The sequence below is a fragment of the Tasmannia lanceolata genome, unplaced genomic scaffold, assembly GCF_043159265.1.
Source record: "Tasmannia lanceolata isolate RefF3 unplaced genomic scaffold, GAP_Taslan_0.1 ptg000006l, whole genome shotgun sequence".
In the NCBI taxonomy this organism is placed as follows: domain Eukaryota; kingdom Viridiplantae; phylum Streptophyta; class Magnoliopsida; order Canellales; family Winteraceae; genus Tasmannia; species Tasmannia lanceolata.
The window spans coordinates 43033261-43055011 of record NW_027518683.1 but is presented as its reverse complement, the minus strand read 5'-3'; the positions used below and the strand labels follow the sequence as shown (position 1 = coordinate 43055011).

The 21751-nt window shown below is 37.9% G+C and overlaps 2 protein-coding genes across 2 annotated transcripts; one reads left to right on the top strand and one right to left on the bottom strand.

Moving 5' to 3' along the window:
- Window positions 1-3915: 3915 nt before the first annotated feature.
- On the top strand, window positions 3916-16165 carry LOC143880326 (stearoyl-[acyl-carrier-protein] 9-desaturase, chloroplastic-like). The gene is made up of 3 exons (XM_077383210.1): window positions 3916-4072; window positions 13907-14402; window positions 15414-16165. Exons 1-3 carry the CDS (start codon window positions 3957-3959, stop codon window positions 15972-15974), a joined length of 1173 nt encoding a protein of 390 aa, XP_077239325.1. The 5' UTR covers window positions 3916-3956; the 3' UTR covers window positions 15975-16165.
- Window positions 16166-19756: 3591 nt separating this feature from the next.
- On the bottom strand, window positions 19757-20809 carry LOC143879018 (3,9-dihydroxypterocarpan 6A-monooxygenase-like). The gene is made up of 2 exons (XM_077381224.1): window positions 20519-20809; window positions 19757-20395 (listed from the first exon to the last, which is right to left on the bottom strand). Exons 1-2 carry the CDS (start codon window positions 20807-20809, stop codon window positions 19757-19759), a joined length of 930 nt encoding a protein of 309 aa, XP_077237339.1.
- Between the last annotated feature and the right edge of the window lie 942 nt (window positions 20810-21751).

The window sequence follows — 21751 nt, the reverse complement described above, 5'->3', positions numbered from 1 at the left end:
TTGAGCTTTGTATAGTTCAGCTCGGACAAGCTCGTGATCTTTTTAGGCTCGGTTCATAAAACTGAGACGAGCTTTAAAGCTCGGATTATGTTATATATATATATATTATATATATATATATATAGAGAGAGAGAGAGAGAGAGGAAAGTGTTGGTGAGCTTAAGCACCCCAATCACATGGGTCCCACATTTTCTGTGGTGATCCAAACCATTCATTTGCAAGGCCCTGTCATAGATAGGGTGTGTACCAAAAATCAGCCCAATAGGATCATCCTAACCCCTCCATTTGTGGAGGACAAAAATGGGCAGATTTGTGGACAAATAATGTCTGTCCATTTTGACCTCCACAAATGGATAGGTTGGGATGATCCTATGGAGCTGATTTTTGGTACACACCCCATCTATGTAAGGGCCTTTCAAATGAATGCTTTGGATCATCCTAACAAAGTAGGCCTCAATGTGATTGGGCGCTTAAGCTCACCATAAGTTTGGTGAGCTTAAGCTCACCAACACTTTCCTCATATATATATATATAACGTATCGGGGAAGCTACCTGCGAACGTTTTATTATAACAACTCCCATTGGCTGAAAATGTAGGGCCCACTTGCTTTGCAAAAGCAAGTTCGTAGAAAAAAAAGCCTCTTTTTCTCAAAAAAGACTCGTCTCTCCTCTATCCTCTACGCTGGGGTTTGAAAGGGTTTCTGCAAACGGAAAAGGCTCGTCTCTCTTCTCTCCTCTACGCTCCTTCACTCCTCTACACTCCTTCTTTGTAGGGTTTCTGCAAACGGAGCTTCTCCTCTTCTTCAAAGGTATGTGATTCAACCTACTTCTACGACCGCCCCAACGAAACTAGGGTTTCAAAATCCAAAAAAAAAAACAGAAGTTTAGAAGGTAAATCCACAATCTAGTTTTCCCTTTTAAAAAACTTTTCAGTAAATTTATGTGATTCAGCCCTAGAACCCCATGTTTGTTACAGATGAATGGGTAGGGTTTATGTGATCCAGCCCTAGAACCCCATCTTTGTTACAAATAAATGGCTAGGGTTTATGTGATTTTTTAGGCTCGGCTCGGGCTCGTTCGTTTACTAAACGTGCCGAGCCTAGCTGAGCTCGAGCGTTGTTGAATTTTGGCGAGCCGAACACAAGCGCAAAAAAAAAGCTCATCACGAGCTGAGCCGAGCCTCAAACTTAGCTAGCCAAACACAAACACCCCAATGTTCGGCTCGGCTAGGCTCATTTCCAGCCCTACTTGAGAAGGGTGAAGTAGGTCTTGGGTTAAGACCAAACGAGTATAAAAACCCTTGTGTCTATCATCTTGTCTCTTCTTCTCAACTCTTGTGGTAAGCTCTTTACTCTTGTCTTTGAATCTTAATTTTAATTTTCTAATCAATCTAAAACTATGGCAACATAGTTTTTAAATCCTTAAAATTTGAAAAGACACCCAATTCACCTCCCTCTTGGGTTGCTAAGTGGAATTTCAAGAGATCTAGGACGGCCTTTTGTTCGGATCCCACTGATGGCGCCAATCTGTTGTAGTCGGAAAATGGTAATTTATTGAAGTGGCTTTGGAAGAGTAGAAATAAAGTATTACAATAGATGATGTAATGCTTATGTAATGGCTATGAACAGTAAAATTCTTGGTCCCCTTTCTTGGGATTGTTGCCGACTATTATAGCAAAGGTTCGTATGTTGTTTTACCTTTTTACCCTCGAGGACAGGTGTCGATCTTTTATTTGGTTTGATCTTTATCTGCTTCCTATACCCTTTTACAGGTGTTGGCCTATGATTGGGTAGGAGCTAGGCTAAGACCCTTTGGTTTGGTTGTAGACCGTTATTACCTTGTTATCCTTTGCACAGTGAGTTATCACGGGTATGTCTTACTGCCACGTGTAAGCTCGTGATTTGAGGATCTTTTTGGCCCTTATCAATAATAATAATAATAATAATACTAATAATAATAAATTTAACCTTATAATAACAATATTTTTGTCATATAACTCATTGCTAGATTTAACCTATGGCTCTTTCTTCTTTTTTGTACACGTGTACATATCATATGCTCCCATTTTTTTAACAAAACTGATTCCCATTTTGCTAGAATGAGAATTAAACCCTTTGTCATTCCAATTTTATTAGATATTTTCCATAAAAAATAAATTTTCCATCATTTTGTAAACTCATTTTCTATGAAAAGTATTTTCCAAAATACAAAATTTTCTCTCTTTTCAAGGTAAATTGCAATCGTACTAGATTTTGGATTCTCTCAAGAGAATATTATTTCCCATGAAAACTTTTCAGGTAACTTTTTCCCTGGATCAAAATATCCCCACAATCTCCTCCCAATTAAGCCCCACTATTACCAACCCAATCCACGGCGCGGCCCACTATTATACACCATGTTTCGTGGGGCCCATTTTACAACTCATCTTGGAAAATGATTAATTCACCCCATGTTGTACGCAGGCCACCCCCTCATTAGAGTACAAAGAGTGGTCATAAATACACCAGAAGGGTTGAGCCTCTAGCTCAGATGGTTAAGTCTTTGTTCTCCAAACTTGAGGATAGACGTTCAGTCCAGCTTACCTACCCAAAAAAATACACTAGAAGGGGTGGCCTAGGGAAGAAAAGGGGCCGGATATATCAATTTCTCTCATTTTTGTTTGGGTGGGGCCCATCAGCTCCATCCAAACCAATGCATAAGGTGGGGCCCACACATGAATAAGAGAGCTGATTTACACCGTATGAGGCGTGTATGCACAACAGATCAATAATAAGCAGTAAAGCAGAAAAATACAAAACTAAAAGAAACAAGAAAAGAGCGTGGGTTCCATGCAGGTAGAGAGCATTGCCAAGTGGAATATCCTTCTTCGTTATTTCCGTCAGCGTATACACAAATGCCTTCATTTATGCCCAGACTACAATAGAATTGCAACAAATTACCTCTGTCGTTTGCCCATATTCCTAATGGAAATTACATGAAGAGAGACCCTCAAAAGCTACCTACTTGTAGATGGGAGTTACCTTGTTTTGTCCACTTAAACGGCTATTGGTTCATGACATTCATTGCTTCCCTTTTTTTTCTTGACAAAAATACCCTTATCCATCTTCACCATAGATTACAAGCCTCTTTCTCTCTATGGCATCCACCATCGTGTCTTTTACTAGTTTCTTGAAATAATCGAGACATGATCAAGTTAGACATTATGGAGCCAATTATAAAAGAATACTAGGGGTAGTTTTGTCCATAGCAAAATCCCATTTTAAACGCCTTTCAAGAATGGATTTGCTGGCGTCCATCACATAAGGCATTTTGTGGATAGTCTGTTGCATCTGACAGCAGCCACAGAGGCTCACTTTTCAGCACGATGCTGTCAGATGCAACAGACCATCCGCGAAATGCCTTCTGCGAAGGACGCTAGCAGATCCCTTAAACAATGTATGAAACATGTTTTTTGGGCCAACTTTCCAGCATTACCGCACTATATTTTGTAAACGAAAAAATTTAAACGCATTTTTTTGTGTTTCTATTTTTTACTACATTTTTTTGAACCAATACCATATTAAACTCAAATATTTCTTGTCCATTTTTTTTTTGCCTAATCAAGTTTTGCTAACTTTGGTTTTGTTTTTAGAGGAATGATAGATGCAAGGGCTCCCTTGCATCTATCATTGCTCTTGTTTTATAAGGGGTTAACATAAAATCTAAGAACATATTAAAGAAAAGGGCAATACGGTAATTCTAGAATAGGAGGAAGCACTTTCCTCCAACCACTTTCTCAGTTTCTCCTATGAAATCACACCTAAGGCATTTATTAAAAACAGCCCATAGAAAACAGCAATACCATGAAAGGGTGATCTAGTAATTTAAGAGGATAGAAGGGTTATTTTGCTTGACAGGTTTCTTATTAATATGTCCTACACCCTCTCCTTCATCACTGTTAGTTACTCTCTCTCAAAATGGCTCTGAAAACTCCCCTTACCTTTCAATGTCAGAAACTTATGGGTTTTCCTACAACAGAGAATCCCAGATCTTCAAGGGTTTGCATGGCTTCAACGCTTAGCTCTAATTCCATGTGGGTTCCTCTCATTTCATTTTAATTAGATCTTATCACTTTTAATTGATGGTTCGTGATGGGTATTTTTTTATTTTTTATTTTGGAATTTGGGCTAAATTTTATTTTGGATGTTTGGTTATGTGAGAATTTTTTATCTTTAGTATTTGATTGATTTTATGATGGTGTGTTTTGTTTATTATTATTTTTTGTTTAAATTTTTTGAGAATTAGGTTAGGTTTTGTGTTTTCTTAAAGTTTTTTTTAACATGCACATAATTTTTTTTTGAAGGGCAACATGCACATGTTGATTGTGAAATTCAATTGATGCATGCTTAATTTTTTTTTTCCCTTTCTATTGTATGGAATGTGTGCAGATTTTTCTTTGTTTGGAAGTTCATTAATGCATGTGGGGTTTTTTCTTTTGTAGTTTTATTCATCTTTGTCTAGGAATTGGATTTACTTATTAATGTCTTTTTGTTATTAGACATGGTAGATTAGCTTTTCTTCTTGTTTCCACTAGCAATTTATGTATTTTTCATTTTGTATGGAGATGTGTGATGCTTTTGATTTTCAGTTTTAATTTGTTGAGAGTTGGGTTAGTTTTTTGGATTTTGTTTATTCACGAACGGGTGTTGAACCAATTAGCTGTTCGTTTTTTTCATTATAGGATTTTGTTTATGTGTGCATTTTTTTTCCTCTCTCTCTCTCTGTCTCTCTTTTTCTTTTCTTTTTGTAGAAAAGATAACTTGTATATATAGGAAAATGATTACAGGTGCACATCGGGGGCAAGGAATGTCCCGAATACAGAGAGTCCCTTAAGGCCCTGGATTTGGCCAATCTATCAACAAGATCATTGGAACTGGAACATCTATGATTGGTCATGGCACAAATCCCATCCACGAACTTAGCTAATCTCCAAGGTCCAAAGTTTGAACCTTGTGCCCAAGGATATAATGTTGAAACAATCACTTTCTACCTCTAACTTGCCTTCCATCTAATCTATGAATATGCTCATACCAAAGTGGAGGACCTGAACCTCAGCCTCGGTAGTATCTGTTAGACCAATCGGACCGGAAAAGACGAAGATGATAGTGTCGTTGTGATCTCTAAACACCCTGCCAATTCCCACTTTGTCGGGTTTGCCAAGTTAGCAACCATCCATGTTAAGCCTGATGAGTGATGACATTGGGGAGAGGAGATTTCCAAATCGCTGACACCTTCAATTTCGGGTGATAACCGGATAATATCTCCTTCCAATTCCTTAGAATGTTGTCCACTGGGTATCCCCAAAATTCTTTGTGCCGACGAGCCCATGTAGCCACCCTAAATCCAATCTTCCAAGCTAACCGGTGTATAGGGGCACATTTTTCCTCAAAAGTCCGAGCGTTCCTTTCTAGCCAAATCTTTTGCCCAGATTAGATGGATCGATTATGCAGTGTTGTAATGCTTAAGAGAAGATAAGGGAGCTCGGGAGATACATGGCCAAAGGGTTCGTGTAGAGCTCCACTAAAAACACAAATAAACACAAAAAAGGAATTATTTAAATATATATATATATATATATATATATATATATATATATATATATATATATATATATATATATATATATATGAGGAAAAGGATTGTACGCTCGAGCGTACCAAGCTTATGGTACGCTCGAGTGCCCAATCACATGTGGGCCCACTTTGTTAGGATGATCCAAAGCATTCATTTGAAAGGCCCTTACATAGATGGGGTGTGTATCAAAAATCAGCTCCATAGGATCATCCTAACCCATCCATTTGTGGAGGACAAATGAATAGACCACAAATCTGCCCATTTTTGCCCTCCACTTTTGGAGGGGTTAGGATGATTCAATGGAGCTGATTTTTGGTACACACCCTATCTATGACAGGGCCTTGCAAATGAATGCTTTGGATCACCACAAAAAATGTGGGACCCATGTGATTGGGGCACTCGAGCGTACCATAAGCTTGGTACGCTTGAGCGTACAATCCTTTTCCTCTATATATATATATATATATATATATATATATATATATATATATATATATATAGAGAGAGAGAGAGAGAGAGAGAGAGAGAGAGAGAGAGTTTCTACACACTAGTGTAGATAAGTTATCTACACACTAGCTTAAAATACAGTGGGGGCCACATTGTTTGGGTGATCCAAAGCATTCATTTGATGGGCCCTCACATAGATAGGGTAATCAACTCTCAACTCAACTCAACTAAGTCTTTGTCCCAAACTAGCGGCTAATGAATCCTTTAGAAAATTTTCATGAAGAAGGTGAAAGGATCTATCCGGCTCAAAATGACTAAGTCTAATCCTTACACTAGTTGGGTTCGTCTACATGGATCATTTTCTCCTATCCAAAGTCATATTCTATGTTATGTTCCTAGCCCTCAAGTCTTTCCTCACTGTTTCTACCCAAGTTGTTTTCGGTCTGCCCCTACCTCTTTTTACTCCATCAACTTGGCACGAGTCACTTTTTCTCACTAGAGCATCCAAAGGCCTACATTGGATAATGCCCAAACCATCTTAAGCGACGCTCTCTCATCTTCTCCTCAATTGGTGCCACCCCACCTTTTTACGGATGTCTTCATTTTTAATTCGATCTAACCTTGTGTGGTCGCACATCCATATAAGCATTTGCATCTCCGCTACACTCATCTTATGCACATGCTGCTTCTTGGTGGCCCAACATTCTGAGCCGTACAGCATGGCTGGCCTCACAGCTGTCTTATAAAACTTTCCCTTATAAACCTTCACAAATCTGTCCATTTTTTGCCTCCACGGTTCGAATGGTTAGAAATCAAAGAGCTCCAACCCTTCTTTGGAAACATCATCCCTAGAAAGCTTATCGACATCTTTATTTGCGGTACTTTTCACATGCCTAAAAGAAATCTTTCTGCCTTTGAGGTTTCATCTTTAAATTCTATCATTCGTATATATTTCTATATGGTTCCATGTTACAGGATTTGCACCAAAATTTCCAACAAAACCCGAAACGTTACCGTTTCCATGGCTATCGAAACCAAAACCGAAATTGAAATTTAAAACCTTGGTTCTAGCTAAGCCAAATATTTTTTACTGTGTTTGACACTATCCTGAATGCCGGCAATGGCCAAGTAATTTTTTGCCTTCACTTGAATGTATGTGGGGTTTTTGAATCTGGAGGTTGATTGACAAATATGGCTCTTCAATCTGTGTTGACATTTTTTTTTGTGGGCGTGTGTTAACATTCCTTGGGCGTAGGATTAGATTTTGTCATGCTTTTCTAAAATGCATGGTTTCTATGCATTTTTTCCTCTTTTTTCTTTGAACTGTTTCGATTTGGTTAGATTCTGCATAGTTTCAAAACTCTCACATGTCATCATGGATGCCCCCTAGTAGACTCCCTTTCAACTTGGCCGCTATCCGCGTTTTGTCCTACAAAGTCAATAAAAACTCCTTTGACTCTCTCGAGTTATGACCACGTCAACCGAGTACTTGACCACGTCGTGCCGAGTCGACTAAGATTTTCTTCGGCCGCGTTTTGGCCTGCATCCGCGTTTTGAAACATTAAGATTCGGTGTGTCGTTTCTTACTGCACATGTTCCAATTCAATTAGTTTATTTTTCTTCTATTTTATTTTCTTTAATGAGAGTTTATTTCTATCTACACTTTTTCTATAATTTACTATTATTTTTCTTTTTGAATTTTTTACATGGAGTGTAAATGGGTTTCATTGTCTTTTCTTTTTTGAATAGTGATTAGTTTTATTGCTAAACGGGCTGGGTTTCTTTTTCTTTGGAGGATGATGTATGTATGTAGTTTTGTGAATTTATCCACAGAGAGAGAGAGACAGACACAAAGAGAGATAGAGTGTGTTGTAGGTTGGATTTACCCTTCTCTTACGAGGTTCTGTTCGAGTGGATAATTGATGGTTTAAATCATAGTTTTAAAACTCCCCCGCATCCGCGTTGACTCCCCCAAGTCGACTCCCTTTTACCTTGGCTGCATCTGCGTTCCGCGTTTTGCCCTATAGATTCATTAAAAACTCCTTTGACTCTCCCAAGTTATGACAGCGTCAATCGAGTACTCAGCCGTGTCAAACTCGTTCTTGGCCGCGTCCTCGCCGAATCGAAAAGGATTTTTCTATTGCCGCATTACGCGCCGCATCCGTGTTTTTAAACATTGGTTTGAATGGAGGAGCTTGGTTTCGTGGAATCTTGATACGATATGTTTTGAAATTTGTTTGTTGATGTTTTTGTTTTTCTGTAGTTATTTTGTTAGCTTCGGATGTTTTTGGGCGATTTGAACAATTTAAGAATGAACCTGCATTCATTTCAAATGTTCACTTGGTGTTGAATTTTTGTGTTCTATAAGAAAATCAGTTGGGCTTTCCTTTTTTTTTTTTCTACACTTTTGTGAGTATGGTAAAATGTTTTATTGTGGTCCTTTTTTTTAGTTTATACATTTGGATTTTGTTTTCTTGAGGAATGGGTTATTATTTAAATAAAATGAGAGAACTGTTCTTGATTTTTCTCTGTTAATCTACTGTCACATTTGTTGAACCAACCTCCTGATGCTATTTCAGTTTGTTTGGTGATCACTCTCTTTTAATTACTTTTCATGTCACTATCTTGACTACTGCATGGAATCTGTCTCATGTTGATTGATATCTGAATTTGATTGGACTTTCGCTTATGTTTTCTTAGTTTATCTATTTGTGATTCCTATTTCTAGTGTTTCCAACACTGTTTTGTGCTATTGAATATATATAGGGAAATGATATAGGCACAATCATGTTTTGATAATATATGTGAACTCACCTTATCCTGTATGCCTAACCAATTGTTACAATGCCCAAAAAGCTGACAGCGGCCTTTGAAAGTTGGTTAAAGCATATGGGACAAGTTGGCAGAGATCTATTCTTGTTTAATGGTCTTAAATGTCTACTTTGTGCATGATTCTTGACCGGGGCTATCAACGTTTTTTTTCAAATTTGGGTGGCTTTAGGGAATTTTCTTGTCATGGGTACTTTTCATTCTGTTTGCTCTCTAGTACAAACTACAAACCAAGGTTTCAAATTTCAGTTTTGGTATCAGTTTCGGCCTTGACCGAAATTGAAATTTCGGTAATTTTGGCCAAAAATATGAAAATTATGGGGATGGGATCTGACCTATATGACTTGGGTGAGACATGAGTCTGAGCTCATCTCCGATTTAGCAACCATGGCAAGCACAATACACATAATTTTAAAAATAGATTGTTATTTTCCTCCTTTTTTGTTAGGTTGGCTGATCCCCATGTGTATTTGATGAACAGAAAGTTACATCCTGGGTTGGGACCCCTCTTTCATTTATTTGATGAAAGGAAAGAGTTACATCCTGAAGTATTCCACCTTGTTACAATTTTCAATTATATTCTTCCATTCCCCAAAGTCATGGGGAATGGAAGATTAGGGAATACAAAAAACATGAATAGAAAAGAGCTTTCTGATAGAAAATCTGGAGTCGTGTTTGCTTCTAAGTATTGGATTCTTTCCAATAGATAAATGTGTCTAGAGTTTTCTTTAAGTCAGTTGTGAACTTGTGAATCATGATATTTCTAGCTTTCCAAGAGCAAGGAAAAAGTCGGTCGATGATATTTACTTCCATAGGAGAATATGATTCGACCCACTTGCAATTACTGCCCCACTTGATTGCATTTTGAAGCCCAACATATTTAGCCTTTAGCTCAATTATTCCAATCTCATCACAATTATCATTCAAAGAGAAACCAGAAATATAATTACCCATGTCATTTTTTATAATGCCTCCTATATGCTCTTTCCCTTCTTCGAGAGAAGCATGAAGATTTTCAAAGGAGCTCGAGTTAAGTGCATCTCATGGCATCACGAGCTAATGGGTTGAGAGTCAACAAATATTCCATTGGATGGAAGTATTTCTTTTATTGAGAACCGCTTTGAACCCAAGAAAGGAGATGCGGATATTATCTTATGGGAATCATTTTTTCAAAGATAACGAAGATTCCTTTCATTCCAAATATGGAAGTTGGAGGAGACAGAGGCAATTTGAATAGCCATTGAATTGTGGACATTTGCTCGTTGCCATGAAATTTTGATCAAATCTATTTCCCTTCTACCATCAAGGTCTTCAAAGCTTTGATCAAATATATTTCCATTCTATAGTTAAGGTTGTAAAAGGTTTCCTACGATGATTAAACCTCCAAAGAATAGAGCTCCATATCCAAGATGAATATCCACGTCGAAAGAAAAGATGTTCAATATTCTAAAAATATATGATATAGGTATACAATATTGTCTGTTTAGGTAGAAATACATTTAAATTACATATAATGAATGCCAAAAAAAAATTTTAAAAATGAATAACGAAAGAAAATACTCATCAAGGTTTTGTCAAAAAAATCATTTCATCATGTGCCCCACCTGTGAGAACATGGAATTATATAACTTCCAGATGATACATATCAAATTTTCAGGTACCCAAATACGTTATATGAGTGATGCATTGTATGCACCCCAAATATTTTTTATTTAGAGTTGTTTTATGCATACACCTTTGGCAGCATGAGGATGTGGTTTTTATTAAGGAAGCAGGAATCTCTACTCAGAATGAGGAATCTCGATTCCCCGAAAATCGATTCAGAAACGGGAATCTTCTCGATTCCCCAATCTTTGAGAATCCCGTTTCGGAAACGTGGGAAACGCGATTCCCACTCTATGGGAAACATGTATCGCACTCTATGGGAAGCACTTTCCTATCTACCCTCCTTGTCTCTTACTAGTCCTCTTCTCTTCCTCTTCTTAGTATTTACATGTAAAGTCATTTAAGTAAATATCTTTACTTCTTTTATTGTTCATTTACGTAAGATTGACTAGTAAATAAGGGAATACCCCCTATTTGAATCTATTAAAAAAAGTGTCAAGACCCAAATCTAAAAGGATAAAAAGTCAATTTTCCGGTTCTAGTACAAAATTCGAAAAAAAAAAAAAAAAAAAAAACGGGTTGGGTCGGGTCAAAATCTTAACTTCCAAACAATAGGGTATTTTTCTAATTTTAAAAATTCATAAATTCTATCATGTCCAAAAATTATTAAATCTCAAAAGTCCGGTAAAAAATCTCATAACTTGGTTTCTAAAAAAATTTCATCTTGTCAGGCATTCTCAACACAAGCATTTTAGCTGATAGTGATTTTCCTTTAAGTAAATGTTGGATCTTTTAATAAAATGTGTGTTTTAAATATTTGATTCATATAATTATTTCTTATATTTCTTTAGTAATTTTTTTTTTTGAAATTTTTTTGAAATATTTAACTATTAAAAAAATAATTCTTCGACCCTTCTCGCTTCCCACCTTCCTGAGAGCCTTCGCTTGCCGCTCTAGCAACCTTGGTTTTTACAATCCATTTTTTCTCATTTCTCTTTTATTCAAAAACTTGGGGTAGGTTTCTAGAGGGATTTTGTGGATCTTGTTGTCTAAAATTTTGATGAATTGGTGCATTGGACCAGCATATTCTATTTTTCACTATGATTTGTGGACACAGACACGGGTGTCGCGTGTCGGCACGGACATGGAGTGTCGGACACTGCAAACTCTCAAAATTTAGAAACAGAGACACGACCAAAATAGGAAGTACATATAATCATGATTTGTAGACTTTGATTCGTGTGCCGAGTTTCGACACGGATACAAGGTATCTGACATGGCAACCCCTAAAAATCTAGAAGTAGTGGCACACCCATACACATACATACATATAAAGTTACTGACACTTTTAGCAATACATTTAAAAGTGTCTAAAGGAGTGTCGACACGTGTGGACATGGGTGTCGTGTCGAAGTGTGTCAGCAATAAATTCAAAGTGTCGGCTAAATCATAGATTTTTCAATTTTTGCAAGTTATGACTTCATACTTTATACATTATATAGAAGGATATTGATATTTGCACCACCGCGTTTTGATAATGACACAAATTCACCTTGTCTTTTATTATATTTTCACTACAGTTTATGACTTTGTACTTTATATAATATACAGAAGGGTTTTGATATTTGCACTACGATGTTTTGATAATGACACAAACTCACCTTATCTTTTATTACATAAACAGCTGCCAAGAGCTATTACATTTCCCCAAAAGCTCTCAGAAGCTGATTAAAATGCAAGTTGGGGTTTGTGTCTTTATCATAATATGGTAGTGTAAATATAAATAGCCTATACAGAAGACATTGCAGTTTATATCCTATATTTTGATGAATGTTGTTACCATATTGCTTTGGTAGTTGCTACTTTTACTCTACATTATGATTACATATTTATATTGAATTATTGGCGGGCCAACTGTCACAGAAGTATGCAATTCAAAGAAGTAGAATTATATAAGATTCTGGACTCTGGACTATGGAGTCATTTAATACAATGATTCAGTGAAAATATGAAAAACTATGCAACGGGTGCAGATTGTATAAATAGTATTCAACAGTTTATTAGGAAGTCGACAATTTTTACCTATCAATGGAATGAAATATGTGCAAATAGAGCATATACGTAGTTTCTTATCAGGTAGAATGATTTTTTAACTATTTATTTCTAATTTTTTGGGGCTTTTGTTAGGCATATTGGGTGTATCCGCGATATTTATCCGATTTTGGTCCGTCCAATGTCCTTCCGATACCCAAGACAAAAATACTATTGTTTGACAGGCCATTTTTTCCCAAAAATGGAAATCTGATCTAAATTCGATCTTTTTATTTGTACATTATTGTCTGCTCTCGGTGTTTTATCTGATACAGCTATTACTTGTTAAAATCTTAAGAGATGGGAAAAGTATCTGGTTACATGGAAGCTGTATACATAGTATATGAATAAAAAACAAACTAGTTGAGGTTACTCCCTTAGAACCATGTTGATGTATGTCCAACATGAGTATTTATAAAGCAATTTTTAAGGAAATGGATCCTTGTAACATAGGTTTATAGACATATCACTGCTGTATTAGTTGGTCCTTTGTCCAAAAACTGAGGATTGTAAAATGAAAATGGTTTGGGCATCATCTTTTTATACCGAAAATGTACATTAACCTACCCCTGGCTTATAACCAAGTGTCATTATTAGATTGATGCACTCCATGTAACTTACACACCAACTTTGAACATGACCTACAATTGACGGACACAGCAACTCCGAGAGGTAGGTGGATTTTGTACAAATATGTGACACTGTTGAAGTATATATCTAAATGCTGCAACTGAAAAAGTTAAATATAATGAAAAATGTGTCCAGCTATTTAAATGAAAAATGAAGGACTATTGTTTTAATTAAATTTGTTTTTTACCCTGAAAGTATAGCAGCACTGGGGCAGACCCCAAAGAGTACATGTAAAAGATAAGGTACTTACAAGAGAAGTATATATAAAAATGTGTCCAGATAATGAAGGGCTATTTAATTTTATTATCAATAAAAATTTTGATTAGAAGAACAGAAGTAATTACATGGATCAATTGTGGAAAGAAAAAGTAACTACATTATAAGGAGCTAATTGATCAGTTGGATACTGTGGAGTCAAAACTCGGTAGTGCAAATCTTTCTTTAGATCAATTGGTTTATTAGCACTTTAATTTTGATGAATCTGATTTTGTTTCCAGTAATGCATGGATTAATGTTTTGGGAAGACTGGAAATACACAAAAAATGTATAAATTAACAACATCAATGAAGTACCTTAATTGATAATCCTTATTTTTGAAGCAACCTTAAACTGCCACTGGCTTGCCATGATTCTACAATTGTAACATAAGCTTTTGGGAATGATTTTTTTTTTTTTTTTTTGGTTTTTTCAGGGAAGTGAAGAAGCCCTTCAGCCCTCCTCGCGAGGTACATGTTCAGATCTCCCATTCTATGCCGCCTCAGAAAATTGAAATCTTTAATTCCTTGCAAGATTGGGCAGAGGAAAACATCCTTGTACACCTAAAGCCCGTTGAGAAGTGTTGGCAACCACAGGATTTCCTTCCCGACCCTGAATCGGACGGCTTCTATGAACAAGTTGAGGAGCTGAGACAGCGAGCGAAGGAGATCCCAGATGATTATTTTGTATGCTTGGTTGGGGATATGATCACAGAGGAAGCTCTTCCAACCTACCAAACGATGCTCAACACCCTTGACGGTGTCCGTGACGAGACGGGTGCGAGCCTTACGTCTTGGGCTATCTGGACAAGGGCATGGACTGCTGAAGAAAACAGGCACGGGGACCTTCTGAACAAGTATCTGTACTTAACTGGAAGAGTTAACATGAGACAAATTGAGAAGACAATTCAGTATCTGATCGGCTCTGGAATGGTAAATTCCTCTCTGCCTACTGTACTTGCTCTTTGATTTTCTTTAATTTTACCCAACTGATTGGAGAAACCAAGTATCAGAATTATCAGGTTATTTAGTATTGATTGGTAAAAATTTCAGGCTTATTTTGCCAAAACTGCAATAATTCTTCGACATTTTCAAAATATAAACGACAAAATCTCGACATAGAGTTTAAAAAATATATCGATATTTTCATTTACGGTGATAATATCACGATAATATCATGATATTTTTACAACATTGTTATTTTATATTTTTTCTTAATTTATATACTTTTATATATTTTTAAATAATTTTATTTTTACTTTTATTTCCTGATATAAACCCGGATATATATAATATGAGAAAACGGTTTCTACACTAGTGTAGATAAGTTATCTACACACTAGCTTAAAATACAGTGGGGGCCCACATTGTTTGGGTGATCCAAAGCACTCATTTGATGGGCCTCACATAGATGGGGTGTGCCCAAAAAATCAGCTTCATAGGATCATCCTAACCCTTTGAACCGTGGAGGCAAAAAATGGACAGATTTGTGAAGGTTTATACACGTCCATTTTACCTCCACAAATCGTAGGGTTGGGATGATCCTATGGAGCTGATTTTTTGTGGACACCCTATCTATGTGAGGGCCAATCAAATGAAAGGTTTGGATCACCCAAACAACATGCCATCCACTGTATTTTAAGCTAGTGTGTAGATAACTTATCTACACTTGTGTGTAGAAACCTCTCTCTCTCTCTCTCTCTCTCTCTCTCTCTCTCTCTCTCTCTCTCTCTATATATATATATATATATATATATATATATGTCCTGAGATTTTCCCTTGGCGATAAATTCCCGAAACCGATATTTGTGACTTGTTATTGTTCCTCCACTTCAATTCACATTTTCTGGTAGAGATACATAAAAATATGATATTTCTGAACTGCACTATTGGTATTTATAATTGATTAATTTCTCAAGCAATGCTTTTGCTCTGTACTGTTAGGATCCCCGGACAGAGAACAACCCCTATCTTGGATTCGTCTACACCTCCTTTCAGGAGAGGGCAACTTTTATCTCCCATGGGAACACCGCCAGACATGCCAAGGAATATGGGGACTTGAAACTGGCACATATATGTGGGACCATCGCCTCGGACGAGAAGCGTCATGAGACTGCGTACACCAAGATCGTGGAGAAACTCTTTGAGATTGATCCCGATGGCACAGTGCTTGCATTTTACGACATGATGAAGAAGAAAATCTCGATGCCCGCCCACCTAATGTATGACGGCCGGGATGACAATCTGTTTGAGCACTTCTCATCTGTGGCACAAAGGTTGGGGGTCTATACGGCCAAGGACTATGCAGACATTCTCGAGTTCTTGGTTGGGAGGTGGAATGTGGAGAAAATAACTGGACTGTCAGCAGAGGGACGTGAGGCTCAAGATTACTTATGCAGGTTGGCGCCCAGAATTCGGAGGTTGGAAGATAGGGCTCAAGGGAGGGCTAAGGAAGCGTCCATCATGCCGTTCAGTTGGATCTTTGACAGAAAAGTGAAGCTGTAAGAAAGGTGTGTTTCTTGCTCTATCTGGGTTTTAAAAATTTTCCTTTTATCTATATGTTATTTTTTGCTTGTGCTGAAGAGTTGATGTGTTTAGTGTAGTCAAAAGTCAATAGATGTTCTTTTGTTTCATGATGTAATCAAGGAGATTGGTATTTGCATGCCCTATAGTCAATAATAGCACCCTGTTCTATCGTTTGTTGTAACTTACCACCAGCTGGGGCAGTAATAGGTTTCTCAGTCAGTTATCATGTCAAAAAAGCAAAAAATAAAAAAAAACGAAAGGACGAAGGGGAGTGAAAGAGCACTCGTTCATCATTCAAAAAAAATGATGAGCACTAATTTCAAAATCGTGCCGCCAACACAACTAACGAACAGAGAAGATGACACAATACTTGGATAGGGTTCTCTCCAATCTTGGAGAGAATCGAACAGCGAAGTGTGATCATCAAAATCTTTGGGGAAAATTACTTTGAAAAAAAAAATCTTTGGGAATTGAAGGATGAAGAAGAATCACTACAGTGCCTTCAAGCAAGGTTTGAAATTTCGGACTTGGTATTGGCCTCAGCCGAAAACCAGAAATTTCGGTGGCAATTTCGGGTTTGGTGGAAATTTCGGTGAAAATCTTATAATTTCGATTTTAAATTTAAGTCCCGGGCCGAATGAAATTTCGGCCAAAGTCCGAAATTTCAGATTTTGGCCTAAATTTAAAGCAATGCCTTAAAGCACACTATTCAATCAGATTCGAACTTTTGAGCATTTCCTCATCTACTATCCTTTTTTTTTCTTTTCTTTGGTCAGTGGTCTTTGGGTTTTTGCTTCAATATTTTGATGTTAATGTTGGAAAGTGTGGAGTGATGGAGAAATCTAACTGGAAATTTTCTAAAAGCAACAAAGATTTCTTTGAATCTTCTTTTATTTTATTTACTTTCACATAGTATGGTTCGTTTATTTTAGTTTAAATTTAGTTATTGAGATGAGAAATTGGATTCAACTATTTTGGAATTCAGTATTGAAATGTGCAGTTTCTTTTTAAATGGTGTATGGGATACAACCTTCTTGAACTGATGCTCCTTGGCATCTTGGTTTGCTAATGGTGATTGGTTTAGGCTTGTCTTTGTCTTTCACTAACTATGACCGAGGGAGGAAAGGCTTGTGGAGGATTCTTGTTGCTCCTAGGCAAAGTGGCTTGATTCATGCCACTGTGTTACTGATTTGACAGAAAAAGCTGGGATGGGTGGTTTGCTCTTTTTTTTCTCAATGGCAACTGTTTATTAAGAACGGTGTGTGGCCAGGACCGAGATAGTCAGTACAAGCCAAACAAAAGAAAAGATGAAAATATAGTACATAAATCTTTTTTTGTAGCTCAAAATTTATCCAGGAACCCGTGCTGGCACTCTAAATTTTATTACTATGTAAAAAAAATTACAAGAGGGGTACATAGCACCTTAACCCTAATCACAAGATAAAACTAGACATAAGACGAACGCTAGGAATTATCAAAGCATTCCATCTAACAGTACCTCTAGATCTAGTCGGTATACCCTTTCAATATCTAAAAACTTCATTACTTTTACTTTCAGAAGCAAGCATAATTGGCCTAAGAGAAGAAAATCAAACCAACCATTCCAGTTCAGAGGGAGCCACTTTGTGTGGGTTGAGGAACTTGTCACCATGTGTTAACCATTCGCCTATTAGGGTGAGGTCCTATGGATGGTGAGGCCAGTCTCCCTGATGCGGGTGATCTTTCACCAGATTCTCTGCTCTTGAGCATAGAAAGTGGGTTAAAACAATGGTGAGAATCAAAGCACTGGGTTTGTCTCTCTTTCCTCTTCTCCCTTCTCTCTAAGGTTGAAAATTGTGTAGGGATTGAGTCTCTAGCTCAATGGTCAAGGCTTTGTTCTTCAACTTGGAGTTTGGAAGTTTAATCCACCATACCTACCAAAAAAAAGGTTGAAAATGGAGTGAAAATGTCGATAAAGGAGCTCTTTTAAATCAAATTTGGGCAGTTTCATACCAATTTACCCTAATTTCTCCCCTCTCGACATCGATCGTTCACAAATATCGATTGATGGCCTTAACCACCAATTGATGAATTGATCCTAGTGGCTGACAAATTTGGGCACTATCTGCTTCGCGGGGCACATACCAAAATTCACCTGTGTAGCATGGCAAACATTCCAAGGGAAACTTAGGACTAGTAACAGAATGAGCTTCTTGGGAGATAAACTTGACCATAACTGCCTACTATGTAAAAGAGAAACAGAAAAAATGATCATCTCTTCTTCAAATGTACCTACTTGTCCTGGGTATGACGCTCAATTCTATGGAGATTTGGCCACAGGAGGAAACCCTATGCATCCCTAGGAAGAGAACAAGAATGGATTCGCCATAACTACATAGGTAAGGAGCAAACAACAACAGCCATCAAACTCTCAATACCATCAGCAATCTACCTTGTTTGGATCGAGAGAAATGCGAGGCTCTTCGAAGGAAAAGCAAGACACAAAAATGTGGTTTTAAAGGATATCCTTGAAAGCGTGGGAGAGAGGCTCAAGTTCCTAAAGCTGAGCAACAAATTAAGATGATCAGTAAAACCAGCAAGTTGCATTCAACTTTGGGTGCCCATACAATATAAAGGTAAATCCTAAAAGAGAATGTAGTTGGGAAAAACCAAAGCACAAAACCTACAAAATTAATACAGATGCATCCCTAGAGAAAAATGGGGCAGGTATTAGAGGTATTATCAATTTATCAGGGATACAGAAGGGCACATCATAGGAATGTACTCCATCGACACACCAAAGGAGGAGATTGGGTTTCAGATATTCTTTCTTGGTGCATGCTTCACAACAGCATATGCTGGAGTTAGCTTTGTTTGTGTAACAAACTTGTTGGGATTTTGTCTATGCTGACTATGTAATGGCAGTTTGATACCATCATCGTTCTACAATTTGATAGATAGATGAAGATTATGCTCATTGCGTGTTTCTACTCCAACTTTTAGGATATTGTCCAGTACTAATGACATACCCCTTGAGGTTAGGAGGTTGCACAAATCTTGTATGAAGGTGAGGAAGGAGCTTGGAATTGGAAATGATGTGAAGTTAGGGTCTGTTTGGATACCTCATATTTTGTATTTGGATTTGGAATTGAGTTTTGAATACAAAATGAATTGATCCGCCAACTCATGTTGAGGGAGAGAGAGAGGGAAGGGGGTACTTCATACTGGAGGGGCGAGTGTGAGGAGCAAAGAGGGTGAAGGAAACTGCCAGATCTGTGGATTTCCAATTACTTATTTCCACAGCATATTTGGAAATCTGATTTTTTTCACTGTTAGTCGCTGAATTGGAAATCCAAGAATTCGATCCGGATCCAAATCACAATGCAAAAAGGGCTGCAAATGTGGGAAATCCAAATCAAAATCTTCTGGGCATCCAAACGGGCCCTTAGTTCTTTTCAATTTTGGTGGACAGCAAGCAGGAGTGATTGCCTGAAAATCCGCAATTGTTCACGGTTCTTCACTACGGTGACATTGAGATTGAAAATGTTATTTCCGTTGAAGGGAGAGTGAATTTATTCTACAAGGGGCTGAATTTATCACCGCCCTTATAAAACATGGGGTTCCTTTTTCATATGGAAATAAAATCAAGAGTTTCACACTAACAAAGGAAATCAAAGTTTGTATAGAGTGGAGCTACTATTTCATTTTAAAAAATTAAAAGAATTACAGGGCATAACCAACCAAATACATGAACAACTTTATTAGTACCCTTCTGTAAGATATCAATTTGAGATTTGATTGTAGAGGTTTGGGTTGGATAATCGTGGAGTGGGTATGGCAACAACGGGGTTGCCTATCTTTATAACGCCACGGAACTGGTCAGAAAGATCAAGCTTAGTCCCCTCTGGTAAGTGCCAGTTGAAAGAATGCAAAAGCGAACCCAATACGTATGTTATTGACCTTTCAGCCAATGAAATCCCTGGACATATCCTCCTCCCTGACCCAAATGGAAAATATCGGAAATCATTGCCTCTGAAGTCCCATCTGTTGTCCGGAGTTAAGAACCTTGCTGGATCAAACTCTAAGGGATTCTCCCAAAGAGAAGGATCCATATGTATTGCCCATAGGTTCACGAAAACACCGGCATCCTTTGGGATGGTGTAACCACCTACGACGCATGATTCACTTGGAGTGTGAGGGATCAGGAACCCATTTGGCGGATGCAAACGGAGTGTTTCTTTAACCACCGCATCTAAATAGTTTAATTTGCTTACGTGGTAATCTTCTAGAATGGTATCTTTCCCTACCACGGCGTCTATTTCCTCTTGAACTTTCTTGATGGTCTCAGGCTTGTGAATCATCTCAGCCATGGCCCACTCTAACGTTGTTGAGCTCGTGTCAACTCCGCCACCTACCAGATCCTACACCAACAAAACGAGCAAGCATAAGGTTGAGAAATGTGCAGTAATGATGTGAAAGAAACAATATATTACCACAACATTTGTTATAAATAAATCACAACTATGCTGAAGAAGATTAATTACCATCAGTAAGGCTTTGATGTGAGTCATGGTCAAGGGAGTTTTGGGATCTCCTTGCTCCTTAATCTTCAAGAGGATGTTAAGGAAATCCTTTCCTTGCTTGCTCTTGCATTTCTCTTCTTCTACTTCTTTATCCATTTTCAGCCTTTGATCTAAGATGGTGTCAAAGATCCGATCAAACCACGACATGACATCCTTCAACTTACGCTCGACGCCTTGTATATCGAACTTGGCCAGAGTGGGGAAAATATCAGAGATATTGGGTTGTGCCAACAGACTCCCCATTGCTCCCATCGCATGTCGGAACTCTGAGGCGATCCCAGTCCCAAAAATCATTTCCATAGGTTGATCCTAACCCTTCGATCTATAGAGGGTTAGGACCAACCCTCTAACATTCTAATCAGAGGGTTAGGATAAACCTACGGAAATGCTTTTTGGGGCACAACCTATTTAGGCTGTGGCCCATCTAATTGACGGTTTGGATCATTCTATGGTGCGGGCCATACCGTACTTTTAATAAAGTGAGGAGTGTCCTCATCAAAATACGGTAGTGCGGATTACATTTCCTAAAAACATCTTAAAAAATACGGCAAAAATCCGGGTGACACGCGGGTCGACCCGGCCCGTACGGGCCCGGCGTGAGAACCACATTTTCTGCCCCGGAACCACTAGGGAACCAAATTTTATACCCCGGAACCACTAGGGAACCACATTTTATACCCCGGAACCATTAGGGAACCACATTTTCTACCCCGGAACCACTAGATAACCACATTTTATACGTCGGAACCACTAGAGAACCACATTTTATACCTTGGAACCACTACGAAATCACATTTTATACCCGAGAACCATTACGGAATCACATTTTATACCTCGGAACCACTATGGAACCACATTTTATACCTCAGAACCACTAGGGAACCACATTTTATACACTCGAACCACTACCCAACCACATTTTATGCCTCGGAACCACTAGGGAGCCACATTTTCTACCCTGGAACCACTAGGGAAACATTTTATACCTCGGAACCACTAAGTAACCACATTTTCTACTCCGGAACCACTAGGGAACCATATTTTCTACTCCATGACCACTAAGGAACCACATTTTCTACCTCGGAACCATTAGGGAACCACATTTTATACCCTGGAACCACTAGGGAACCACATTTTATACCTCGGAACTACTACGGAACCACATTCTATACTCCGGAACCACTACGGAACCAC

Excerpts from the sequence above, each read along its gene's own strand:
- LOC143880326 (XM_077383210.1), top strand. The coding sequence starts at position 3,957 with ATGGCTCTGAAAACTCCCCTTACCTTTCAATGTCAGAAACTTATGGGT. Across the intron at positions 4,073-13,906 it reads ACGCTTAGCTCTAATTCCAT|GGAAGTGAAGAAGCCCTTCA; the intron begins GTGGGTTCCTCT and ends TGGTTTTTTCAG. Across the intron at positions 14,403-15,413 it reads ATCTGATCGGCTCTGGAATG|GATCCCCGGACAGAGAACAA; the intron begins GTAAATTCCTCT and ends CTGTACTGTTAG.
- LOC143879018 (XM_077381224.1), bottom strand. The coding sequence starts at position 20,809 with ATGGGAGCAATGGGGAGTCTGTTGGCACAACCCAATATCTCTGATATT. Across the intron at positions 20,396-20,518 it reads ACATCAAAGCCTTACTGATG|GATCTGGTAGGTGGCGGAGT; the intron begins GTAATTAATCTT and ends TTGTTGGTGTAG.